Source organism: Chrysemys picta, chromosome 3, assembly GCF_011386835.1.
Source record: "Chrysemys picta bellii isolate R12L10 chromosome 3, ASM1138683v2, whole genome shotgun sequence".
Classification (NCBI taxonomy): domain Eukaryota; kingdom Metazoa; phylum Chordata; order Testudines; family Emydidae; genus Chrysemys; species Chrysemys picta.
The window spans coordinates 111783722-111797294 of record NC_088793.1 but is presented as its reverse complement, the minus strand read 5'-3'; the positions used below and the strand labels follow the sequence as shown (position 1 = coordinate 111797294).

Here is a 13573-nt window from a genome sequence, read left to right as displayed (position 1 = left end):
TAATACATCTTTCATTTAAAATACCAGCTGCACAGGTATTTTTTATTTACAAAAATATTCCATACTTAATTTTAACTGTTTTGTTATGATGACAGTTGAATTCAAGTACAAGTAAAATAACTCTACACAATCTAACGTGTTTGTAACAGTACAATTTGCAGTTCATATGAAACTATATTTGTAGACAGATGGATTTGCAACCCTATCTAAAATGCATTTCCCAGTAATAACCCTCAAGAGCTAGGGGGGCTCAGCAAGACTTAACTGAAAAATAAATTGCAATGAACAAAAAACCAAAACAAAACAAAATGAAAAAACCACCATACACATGTACAAAGATATACATAAAGCAAGAACTGTACCACAAGCATGCTTACCCAAAAAGTGGGCAATATTAGAAAAAATTACCGATGTTTATCATTTTTCCATTGTGCTGGTACAATGAAGCAGTAGCATAACTAGAAAGCAGCATGTTTCTTCTAGTTCTAACCACTGAACCATAATGGAGCTCAGGTCTACAGTAACTTAGTACAGTTTATTTACATTTTTAAAAAGGGAATATTTAAAATATGTTCCCCCCTCTTGCATTGCCTGTTGCTGAATATTATTGGTGCTCCATATACACCTCCTTACATGTTTTAAACAAACAAAGTTTAATGTCTATGAATCACTCTTGCCTGGTACTATATAATAAGTATTAATAAAAGGCATGCAACTGTCAAAAGAAACTACTACAGTTGCATAACAAAATTAAAATAGTTTTTAGTGCTTTAACTTGAAAAATTAAAAGTAATACTGATTTAGTCACATCTTGTAGTTGATTTTCTGATTACATCTCTACCTTTAACTGCTATCTGGATCTCTGGGCCTGGAATTCATTACTCTTTCCTGAAGTGTAAAATATTCCAGAAATACACTGCTATCTTGAAACACTATAACCAAATATAAGGTTTACAGTACATTTATACAAGACACATGATGATTAGAAATGGGCATAATTTAAACAGCTTTGCTTTTCAATGTAAGTTAAACTGTCAAAATGGAAATAAAGTTAAATCAGTTACTTCAGCAGATCCACATACATTTTTCACTTTATCTTCACCCCTTCCCCCTCCCAAAAGTTAATTTCTGTCTACAAAGTATTTAAATTTTTTGAAGTGGCAGCAAAGTCATTAAAATCCACAGGAAAAGATTCACATAAGAGTATATAGGAAACTGGTTAGAATGAGGAAAAAGTGCAACTGAGAAATTACTCTGTAAAGGAAGGCAATCATTGCACACGATTCCAACACCACACATCAACACAGCACTGCAATTGCAATCCAATTTCCCCCAGGTAAATCAAACCATGAATAGAAAGAGGAGGGCACTTCAGCCACAGACAATATGCTTTTTAAAACATTCTGAAAACAAAGAATATTGATCAGCAGGTACAAAACTGATGAAGAACCAAAATTAGTGAACTAGAAAAGGAAAACTTTAATTGACAAAAATACATAACTCCCTTTTAATATTTGGAAATTTATTAAAAAAGCTGAAAAAAATACCTGAAAAACTAGTAGTTTGTTATATATATATATCTTAAAACAAAAAAATTATGGTAAACATCCAACAGCAATCTGCAGCTATTGAGAGAGGTTTTACAATTAGGTTTTGTTTTTTGAAAATAATACTTTCCCTTCCCTTTATTTTGAAATGTTCCAAAAGGGAGGTTACAGTAAGTAAGAATAATTCGTTTCTGCAGAATATTTCTAAAGAAGAAAATGGGCTTTTTTTTTGTTTAGTAATTGTATCTCTATATGAGATATGAATGTATTTTCTTATTATAAGCTTAAAACATAACTTTTTGTATGGATAATATACATACTTTTTAAGTACTTTGACTTAAATTTTAACACAAGTTTTTTAAATTAAAGGTAAAAGTGTACATATATAAAATCTTCTTTTAAAACTAAAAGTATTTTATAACAGTATGTATAAATATAACAGATTGCCACTGTATGATCTTGAAACAAATCTGAAAGTGTTGTTGTAATTTAAAAACCACAGATGCTGACACAGGGTAAGTGCCTTTCATTAGATTCTATATTGTATATATTTATATACACAATGTTTGCTGACTTAAAAAAGCACACATTTTCTAAGCTATATTCTAAACTGTAATTATCAGTTGTGAAGACTAGTCTGTTCTAAGCATTGTGTATTGTATGAGTGTTTATATACAAATAATGAATCAGAACTACAGAAATATGGAAAGTAAAATTGAGGAATAAAATACCAAGCTTTTAAAGTGCAGGAAATAATTTCAAGTTTAAAGTTCAGGTCAGATCAGTGCTATTTATTAAGCCAGGAAAAAAAATTCACTGCCAAAAAAATCACCTTTGGATATAGCTTTCTAATGTAATTGTCATGCAAGGAGTATCTCAAGCAAAACATATATATAAAAACAGACAAAAATAGACTTGTAAATTAGTGTAATACTTTCCAATTGACCATTTCCAAAGAACAAATCTCTCTTGAGATGTGGGTGGTGTAATAGTTTCAGACTTATTTGGAATATGCTTATGTTTATATGAAATAACGTTCAGAAAAAATTACAACTTGGCAGGATTTCTAAACTCAAGAAACGCTTCTTCAGTTTAAGATAATTAAATTAAATGTGATACACAACATTTAACACAAGTAGCAGCAGTTTCTTGCACTTCCATAAAAAAAGAGAAAAGTGTAATAATTCAGTTGTATTCTGATATTTTTCCAAACACAGAAAAGCTAATCAACAGGATAAAAGGTGAGGTCTCCCCTCTTTGTTTGAAATGTGTATAAAATTTGTCCAATAATAGCAAATAAAATGCCACATAGCTTCTGTATCACAAACTTCCTTCCAAGGAAAAACACTGACAAGCAACATTTTAGATTAAAAAGCAATTAAAATTGGCTATGTAGTCCCTATAATAGACTAAAGAGCCATTGTGCGTTCATTTTGTAAGCAACGATCATTTCACTAATTTTTCAAACTAAGTTTTATATACCATGACACATGAGAAACAGAAACTATGCTAAAGAAAATATGAGACTCTTCAGTGCCTAAGAAACAGACATCTTCCCTGTTCTAGTATATGCTCTCTCATTCCTTCCTATTTTGCTTTGCTTGCTGATGGATGTCAAATGCTTCATTCTGGGAAGACTAAGCAAGACTTCCCTCTTAATCCGATGGGAGCGTCCATGGATCTGACATCACAACTTAGAGCATCTCTCCCAAAGACTGATCAGAGTATCTTCTTGGATAGATTCCTGTTGCCCTGAAATGCAGTTCCACTGGGCGAAAGTAACAGGGTGAATTTAAGGGTGAGGGAAAAATTAAACAACCACTTCAGAATTTCTTTTTAAATTGATCTAATGTAAGTTTACCTGGTTTTCTGCTGCTGGATTGCAAGCAAATACAAAATTAATTTATATTTAATATACAGTAGGCAAACCGACTGCAAAAATGAAACAGGTAACATATAGAAGAGATGAAACAAATATGTGGCCAAAATAACTGGAGCTAATATAACCCTTATCTATATGGAGAACTATCAAGAATTTAGGATGCTGCTTCTTTGCATTTTCATGTCCACATCAGTAACTGCTTTCTTTGGCGCATCATTTTTTTTCCTAACAAAAATTTAAATACATAGTCAGACTTGTTATTTTGTGTGATACAGCACAGAATGGCAGGATGTGTGGTACACCCTCAAGTGCTGATAAACCAAAAGGCAGTCAGTGAATTCCATTAACTTCCTCACCCCAAAATAAAATTAAGTTATTTCACCAAAGCATACAAATTCTGAACACATTTTCTGGGACAAAACTTACAATCTTTTGAACTGTATTAAGAATAATTAACCCTTCACATCTTGCATCTCTCAATTAATAAGCCAAATTTACTGTAAACTTGTATACCCATGACAGCATTTTTCAATTAGATATAAACATAACAAATTTTGCCCTGTGAATACCTAAAGAGGAGTGCATGACAAACAGATAGAGCTCTGGTGCTAGAAGGACTTTATCTTAATGATTCAATATGGAAAACTTTTCAGAAAACTTCTCCGCTGTTATTTTCTAACTATTCCCCTTGCAAAACACAATTAGTCACTATTTCTAATTTGAGATTAAAATAATGGAATCACTCAGTTTTTACAATGCAAACATTTTCTTCTAAGGAATTTTTCTTTCTTTCTTTCCAACTCTGTTCATCCCTATAGTTATGGCTTTGGTGCAACAGTCATATGCTAACACAATATGCTGCTTTGATTTAGCACAAATGCTTAAATTTTTTCCTGCCCAAATTTAAAGAGTGGTCCTCCACTCCGTGAAATACTGAGAATCTCTTAATGGTTCATTTTTAGTATCACACCCATTTACTGAAAAGATGGTTTTGCAGACTAACTCCAATTTTTAAGTAGGTCTTGAATGTTTGAAGCTACTAAAATACAGACTTGTACAGTAGCTCTACAAACAGGATTTAAGAAATAAACTAAAAGACTTATAGCTACTTAACATTAGATGCTTGCCCTTATCCTTGAAACAGCATCTTCACTGAGTTTAAAACTGTTTCAAACCTGAGTCCAAGGTTATTTGATTTGGTAATGAAGAACTAAAGGGGGATATAAATTAGCTACAGTTTTTGCTTAGAACCATCTCAACAAATTTAATTAAATGGCTGTAAAAAGATATTCTGTTAAACATTTATAAAAATTCACAGGATGAATGAAACCGATCGCCAATGCCAAACATTTTACAAACTGACCCAATAACTAGTTGGTTATTTTTTGGGTTGGGTGGTTGAGGGGGGTGGAAGGGGGAGCGGGGAAGATTTAGCTGAATGAAAGAAGACACATAAGAGACACTGAAGTATTCTTCTCACCACAATGGAGATGTTTTCACTTTTCACTTCGCACAGCCATAACACAAATGAAAACTCCCAGCATGAAACGCAATTCAGTCATGTTATTCACTTGATTTTTGTTTAATGCAAAAATGTTTTATCCTTTTGTTTTGCACTTGACAGAGTATGATGTGAATACAAGAATACTAGATCAGGGGTCCTAGAAGAGACTATGAACAGGTCAACTGTATATACATTTTCAATATGGATCTTTCAGACTTCCAGCTTGTCTGATCAAAGAGATGGTAGCAAACAGAGTATAACTCTTCTTCAGTAATAATGGAAGGGAGGGTAGGTGAAGTCAGCTATTTATAGTTCAGTAAGACAAACACAACTTTATTTCAGCTCTTGGACCCCTGATTTATTGCCTCTCCTCACAGGAGGGTGAAACATTGGCAGCAGTTACAACAGAAACTTTTGGCATATGACATATTAACACAGGCTTGATCCTGCATTGCCACTGCCCATCTTGCATCTTTTCCCCTTTGCCTCTCTTCTCCAAGTGTCCTGTGTCACCTGCTCTGTCCCCAAGCTCTGAGCAAACCCACGGCTACGACAAACATTCAAGTTTTTGTGTCTGTCTGTTTTAAATATAATGCTCCTCAGTTAAAGCCATATGACTGAGGTAAAACTGTGTATGATTTGTGCTAGGAAACACCACCATCCAATAGACAGTGAATACTCCTCCAACTCCAATGGTCCTGCAGAAATTAATTAAAAGAAAAAAAAGGACATTTTTCCTCCTCAAGATAAAGTTAAATTGATCTATTTGGATGTAGGTTGTCAGAACTGGTACCACTTCTTATCTTTGTGCTTCATCATCATCTAAAAATAAACAAAAAAGTAAAGATATAAATACGATTAACATTTCCATACAGTGCCACAGACATGCAGATACACAATTACATAAAAGACAATCAGTTCTTTATTTTTCATTATCCCACAAAGCTTTTTAACATTGTGATGAATTTCTTCAACAATAACATCAGCAGATTCCATCACAAATCTGCTAAGGATGCATATGCTGCTGCCTTTCTGGCTCCTGATTGTGAGGGTAACAACTCAACAAGGACCGGAAAGTTCAGTGGCAGGTAGCAAGACAGGCAGAGATCTGGAGGGCCAGCAACGAGGGTATCTGTTCCTGGTGGCTGCTCAGAATGATCAAACTGGGATTTCTGCAATTGTCTGTATGCAGTTGGTCTATCTGCAGCTAAGGTCCTCGGGGCTCATGTGCATAGTGTAAATAGAACATGTACATAACGTAAATAAAGTACAGTTAAGAGACTCGACTCCATGACATGAATTCCTTTAACAATGGAAACTAACCTGCAGTATCCACCATGACACATGCCAGATAGGCACAGTTCAGCTCTGTAAAAAATTCCTATATGGTGAGGCTGGTTACTTTAATAGCAGACATTGTCAGCTTAACCATTAGGGGGAAACGTGATGCGCCATAGGAAGACAAAGGAAGTGTTAAGTATTAATCATATTGATTCCCATTTCTTGCACATTTCTCTTTTTCAGTGAATATAAAGTTACTTGCACATGTTACACAACTCTGATATAGTAACATGTTGATGCACTAAAAGGACTCACCTCATGAGCATGTTTAGAGAAAGAATCAGCACTACTTAGCATAGCAGCTGTTCTTTCATCCAATTCTCCTAGTTTCTGCCCTCTTTCATCTAGTGCAATCCTGGCTCGTGCTAGTTCACCAATTACTCCAGATGCTGATCCTTTAACACCTTCGATACCACCAGGCCCTGGGATATGCTGAGCAAGACTTCTTGATGCCTTTCCAGATGCTGATTCTCCAACTATATATATTCAAGGAACAAGATACCCAAAACAGAAAAATAAGGCTTCCTATAAACTGATTAACTTTTCAGTGGTAACATTAGACACTGTTTAACTCCAACTTCAAAGCAGAAAAAACTAGGAATTTAACTCAAAATGATCATCCATTTAGTCGTTCTGTTTGCCTAAAACAACAAATACTACTGTTTAAAAAATTCTATTAACCTCACATCATATGCTACTGTAAAATTACTTTTTTCATTAGCCAAAAGAGGGGCCAAATTATTTTTCACTTAGAACACCAAATAACTAATGGCAGACCTGACTAAAAATTATACTGATTATTTGATATTTGTGAGGTCAATTAATCAGAGAAAAATATTTTTTTATAATAATCTGTTTAAGTCTTAGCTTAAGAAAACAAAATGGTGTCAGATATCAAAAAGAAAAAAAATTACTTGTAATTTCTGGAGCATTATTTTTTTAAATTTCCATTTCAGTTTATTCTTACTGCGATCTGAATATGCACATTTCAGGTTGAAAGGGTTGTTGCAATATCTTGAGATTTTCTGGTCAGATTATATATTTCCATACAGAATGGTTCTCATTCCATTTAACAATATAGAATTATATTACCGAGTGCTTATCAAAAGAATGGCATCAATGAATTGTTTCATTTAGATTACAAGTGGAACCTGTAGTGAGGCCTATAGTTAAAAACTACTATTCTGGAGACATTTTCAGATACTTCTATAATTTTGTCAAACTTTTACGTCTCATTCAGAAATTTGAGCCAAGACAGGTTTGCTGTTTTTGAAAAAAAGCGTGAGTGAAAACACAAACGTTTGCAGTTATAAAATAACAAAACAAAACACACTTGTGAACATTTTTATAGATAGGTTTAGAGTAGAGGTGGGCAAATTACGGCCCACAGGCCACATCCAGCCTGCGGGACCCTCTTGCCCGGCTCCTGAGCTCCTGCCCCAGGAGGCTAGCCCCCGGCCCCTCCCATGCTGTTCCCCCTCTCCCGCAGCCGCAGCTTGCCCTGCCACCAGTGCAATCCTCTGGGTGGCAGGGCGGCGAGCTCCTGGGGCAATGCAGCTGCAGAGCCCGGCCTGTCCTGGTGCTCTGTGCTGCGCAGTGCGTGGCTGTAGCGCCGCCAGCCACTGGTGCTCCAGGAAGCGCAGTAAGGGGACAGGGAGGTTGGATAGAGGGCAGGGGAATTCTGGGTGGTGGTCAGGGGATGGGGGTGTGGATAGGGGTCAGGGTGGTCAGAAGGCAGGGAACAGGGGGGTTGAATGGGGCAGCAGGGGGCAGGGATTCCGGGGGCAGTCAGGGGATAGGGAAAAGGGGTAGTTGGATGGGGCAGAGGTCCGGGGGGAGGGGGGGTGGATGGGGCAGCAGGGGGCAGTCAGGGGCGGGGGTTCCAGGGTCGGTCAGGGGACAGGGAGTGGGGGGGGGGGTTGGATGAGCAGGGGTTCCGGGGATGGGCCGTCAGGGGGCGAGAAGTGGGGAGGGGGACGCCCCCCTCCCCTAACTGGCCCTCCATACAATTTCCAAAACCCAATGTGGCCCTCAGGCCAAAAAGTTTGCCCGCCCCGGTCTACAGTTTCAGTGGAAAATTGAAAAGACTTGAAATATGGCAATGATGTAATCCCTATCTTACAAATATGCTCTTCTGTGGCCTGGTGAAAATTGTTTTCCTTAGTTGTGTTACAATGGTTTAATAAACATTCATTATGAAAATACTGTTTTTTGTTATGTGATAAATGATCTGCAAACATTCTACTGGGACTATGCATAAGTATGAATGGAAATGTTAACCCAAAAGATGGTCTCTCAACATTCAATACATGAAATATTTTCATGCATGGATGAGAAAGTTAAGATGAATTTAGTTTTTAAGATATAGGTGCATGTGACAATGGACTTCGATAATGCATAAAAAAAGTAGGAATCCCAAAGAGCTTTGATTCAATACAATAAGTAACAGTGCATATGGAAAGAGACAAACACTCCTACCTCTGATTGCATATCCATCTTAAAGAGCTTTACAGTGCTGCCTAGTAAGTAGTTGTACATGATGGAATTAGATTTTCTTCAAGCAACTACAAACAATCCCTCCCCTCTTAAAAGTCTAGATAAAAATTGCAGTAAAAGACTAGTAAGGTTGAAAATTGAAGTACTGGGGGGGGGAAATTTGAAACAAAAAAAATAATTTGTCCCACACATTCTTAATTATACATCCTTGTACATGTGTATCACAATACAGTTTTTAATTACATGGTCATGGCTCCCCCCCCACTGTCCCACACCATCTCTGCCTCTTTCAGTGAACAAGTTGAGTGGTGAAACAGAGATATGTAATGAATGAAGCACATAGAACTCCTGCCTCATTCACTGTAGTAGAAGTTAGATGGTGTGAATGAATAAAGAGGTGGTCCTGACCTCAGCCTCATTCACAGATTATAAAGCCAGAAGGAAGCACTGTGATCATCTAGTCTGATGCCCTGTACAACAGTGGTTCTCAACCATGGCTCTGGGGCCCCTGGGGGACTGCGAGCAGGTTTCAGGGTGGCCGCCAAGCATGGTCGGCATTAAACTTGCTAGGCCCAGGGTAGAAAGCCTAAGCCCTACTACACGGGACCACAGCCTGGGTCCCCCAGCCCCACCACCCAGGGCTGAAGCCAAAGCCTGAACAACTTAGCTTTGCAGTGCTCCCTGTGGTGTGGGACCCTGGGAAATTGCCCTGCTTGCTACCCCCTAATGCCGCCCTGGCTTTCATATGCAGAAAAACTTGTTATGGCACAGCTGGGCCATGGAGTTTTTATAGCATGTTTGGGGGGGGGGGAGGGAGGATGGCTCAGAAAGAAGGCGGTGTACAACACAGTCCATAGGACTTTGTGAATTAGTTACTGTTTGAAATACAGCAGATCTTTTGGAGAAACATCCAATCTTGATTTAAAAATTTCCAGTGATGGAGAATCACCAAACCCTTGGGTCAATTGTTTCAATGGATATTGTCCTCACTGTTAAAAAATTATGCCTTATTTCTACCTGAATTTGTATAGTTTCAATTTCCAGCCATTGGATATTGTTACATTTTTGACTGCTAGACTGAACAGCTCATTATCAAATTTCTGTTCCCCATGAAGGTACTTACAGAATGTAATCAATTCTCAGCTTAACCTTCTCTGTTAAGCTAAATAATTTGAACTCCCTGAGTCTATCACTATAAAGTCTGTCTTCTAAACCTTTAATCATTCTTGTGGTTCTTCTCTGAATTCTAATATCCAAATTCTGAAATCTAATAATCAGCATCCTTGAATTATAAAACATTACAACTAGACACAGTATTCCAGTAGTGATGGCATTAGTGCCAAACAGAGATGTGACTATATCATTTCCTACTCCTACTCGATGTTCCCCTGTTTATATATCTAAGGATCACATTAGCCCTTGTGGTCAGCATTGTATCGGGAACTCATGTTCAACTGATTCACCACTAGGATCCGAAGGTGGTTGGTTTTTTTCCCCCACCAGAGTCACTGCTTCCCAGGATAAAGTTGCCTATTTTATAAGTATGGTTTACAGTCTTTGTTTTTAGATTTATAACTTAACATTTGGCCATATTAAAATGTGATCCAGATCTTTCTGTATTACTGACCTGTCCGCTTCATTATTTACAACTTCCCTCCCATATTTGAGTGTTCAGTACAGTGGGTGGATGGTGCTCAGTGAATCAGGTATGAGGCCACATATGAATGGTGATGATGAATATAATTATGTATCAGCTGTTTTATTTATTGCATCATCCAACCCCTGCATAAATGAGGCAGAAGATACAGTGGAAAACAATATGTGGTCTTGTACTTAAGGATTTCATTATGTTACATATAAATAAGAGAGTCATGTTTACACAGGAAATCTTATTTCCTAGTTTCTGAGCGCTTCTCTTTGCAACTTTATCTTCTTTTAATGTACAATTTGTACAGAATATTTAAATACATTCTGCATGGTTCACCACTTTCCTCATGTGGAAATACTTTTCAGAATAAAAGAAATGAACTTACAGAGTTCTTCTCTGTCGAGTGACTGTGCACCACCTCCAAACAGGCCTTTAAAGAAACCCCTATTTGGGGCTTCTGGTGTTTCTACTGGAGTGAAGAGCTCACCCAACATTTCCTTTATAATGAAAAAAAAAAAATTATTGCTAGCAACAACGTATTTCCTTTTTAAGACTCTCATAAAAACACAAGATTACTGTAGTCCATTTTCACTTTAACCATCTACCTTTACCTTTTCATAATGCAACATATTCACACTAGGACAGAACTTTTCAGCAAATATTCAGAACAATTTTATCTTCTATTCAGGCATATTGCCAAACATAGAAGTCAAAAACAGATCAGGAAACTCTTCAAAGTCATCTGCTAAATAATAATTTGAGCTTGTAATACAGGAGTACTTGAAAAGTAATATTTGAGAATAGCCATGTCTTCCCTCAACTAAAAAATTGGGCAACACTAACTATTTTCCTGCTGAAACTACATTTACCACATTTGGAACATTAACATGTCCCGTTTATGTCCCAACTTATGTGTAGTTCATATTATTCTGCCTAATTTTTAAATATTGGATAATTTCAAGACATCAAGTCATTTCCATAGCTTCTGATACACAAGTCTGTGGCTATCTAATATTTCATTGTGGCACCATGTCTTCATTATATAACGAGCTGCCTTTACGATTTTTTTTTCTGACTTCTAATATGCAAAACATACAAATTCAAGAACATGTAAATCAGATTCAATTAAAACAAACACTCAGCTTCTTTTCTTTTGACTTACAGCTGTGGCTGAAAAGCTGTCTTCTGGAATTTTTAAAATGAGAGAACATTAGGATGGACTGCTATTGGATACTCATGGATTCACTTTTTGGAATTCTAGGATGAAATCCTGGCCTCACTAAAGTGAATGGGAGTTTTGTCATTGACTTCAATAAGGCCAAGGTTTTACCCCTATTGTGTTACTTGAAAACTCCTGCAAAATGTTATCCTTTCAGGGACATTTTTCTCATTTGGCTCTATTTCACCCAGAGACTCATGAGCATGGAAAAAAACTAATCCAACAGCAAGGGAGCAACACTTCTCATGAACTTAACTATAAAATAGACAGGTATGTAATAGTATAAGAAGATGTACAGTGCACACATTCCTGATGGATGTCAGAGGCTAGATTTCTTGTGGTTTCTATCCCAGAATTTCTGTTTCTACAGTGATATTAAAATTTGCACTTAGTGACATAAAGGTATATGGAAACACCCTTACCTTTGATTGAAGTTCTGAGATGCCGGGTCCTCTCTAGATCCCCACTCTTTGGTCCCATCCCTTTTGTGGGAAGTAGACATAATGGCGGAATTTTCAGGAACACTTGGTGCTCCTTAACTATTCTCCCATTGAAATTAGCAGTTAAACTTCCACTAACTTCAATAGGAGCAGAGTCAGGATAATGCTGACTGCTTTTGAAAATCTCACCCAAGATGCTTACATGATATTCACAAGGCAGCCAACACACACACTGAAGCATACACAGTATACAACACATCCTGGTATTTAATGGTCAGTTCCATTTTATCTAAATTATTCTTATGAGAGTTATAAACCCAGAACAGATGACTAAGTGGACTAAGAATCAGGCTCGTATGCTTACATGCTTCCAACTATGCACTGATGTTGAAGATCCCACAGTACTTTTCCAAAAAGAAAAAAGGATAATGACCTAATCCTGCAACATGTTGCTTGTTGCATGTGCATCTTCCAACACTGTGGGAATTCTTCCCCATCCAAAACTGGCACTTGTGGAGTCCCTTTATGCTGGTCTGGGCCTTTTATTTGTCATGAGGCCAAAAAAAGAGATGAGAATCTCATTCGTTGTCTCTGAAATTTCTGCAACATAATGCGTCAATCAAAATGCCTTGAGTTTGTGCTCCCTGCCTCTGACAGCATGCATCTTCGATTACTACCATTTTGACTGGAGGAATTTTGAAGTCCTTAACTGCAAGAATTATCAAGGAAGTTTCACATGGAACATGACTGACAAAAAAAGGAAAAGACTGCCCCACAGATGTACAAGGGATGTTTCACACCACCATTTGAGAGAAAGGGAACTGAAGCACGAGAGATCATGATGTGTTATATACTGTAAAGCCCTCCAGTGCACCATAGCTTCTTTAGAAGGGGTTTTAATCTACCATGTGATTATCAAGAATTAAGATCAGGGACCTGTAGAGGATACCTACTTATGAAAAACAACAGTATTAACAGTATAATCTTTACCTGTAGGTTTTCACAAGTTTCTTGACTGTATGTGATTCTCTGGATTTCTGTAGGTGAGACAAGATACGACGCCTGTCCATTGTTGGTGAAGCAGAATGTTCTGGCTATCCGCATGTTGGTAAGTGGCAGGTAATATACATCCAACAATGGCCTTAAACTTGGCAAACTTGAGAAGAGAATTAAAAGATCATTTACATTAAGGAGGACTACCTTTATTATTATTGACAGGTTTCAGAGTAGCAGCCGTGTTAGTCTGTATCCGCAAAAAGAACAGGAGTACTTGTGGCACCTTAGAGACTAAGGTGCCACAAGTACTCCTGTTCTTTTTATTATTATTGTTCAGTTTCTCAACTTATATTAACAAACTATAGTACACTATTCTTCTTCTTCTTTTTCTTATCCTTTTTAATCACATTACTAACAGTACTGCAGTAGACTGGTAAGTATAATTCAGTGGGGACATGCAACCTCAGTGATAAACACAACATGTAGTGAACCAGGTAGCT

General features: G+C 37.1%; 1 protein-coding gene across 8 annotated transcripts in view; it reads right to left on the bottom strand.

The window, feature by feature from the left end:
- Nucleotides 1-4985: 4985 nt before the first annotated feature.
- Nucleotides 4986-13573, bottom strand: part of STXBP5 (syntaxin binding protein 5) — a 176005-nt gene continuing 167417 nt past the window's right edge. For all 8 annotated transcript variants that reach the window (XM_005280427.5, XM_042848227.2, XM_005280429.5 and 5 more), the window contains 4 exons: nt 13068-13233; nt 10804-10915; nt 6530-6750; nt 4986-5755 (listed from right to left, as the gene is read on the bottom strand). In XM_005280427.5, the coding sequence (XP_005280484.2) occupies nt 5714-5755; nt 6530-6750; nt 10804-10915; nt 13068-13233 (541 nt within the window). In that variant the 3' untranslated portion in view covers nt 4986-5713. The remainder of the gene's footprint in view (nt 5756-6529; nt 6751-10803; nt 10916-13067; nt 13234-13573) is intronic.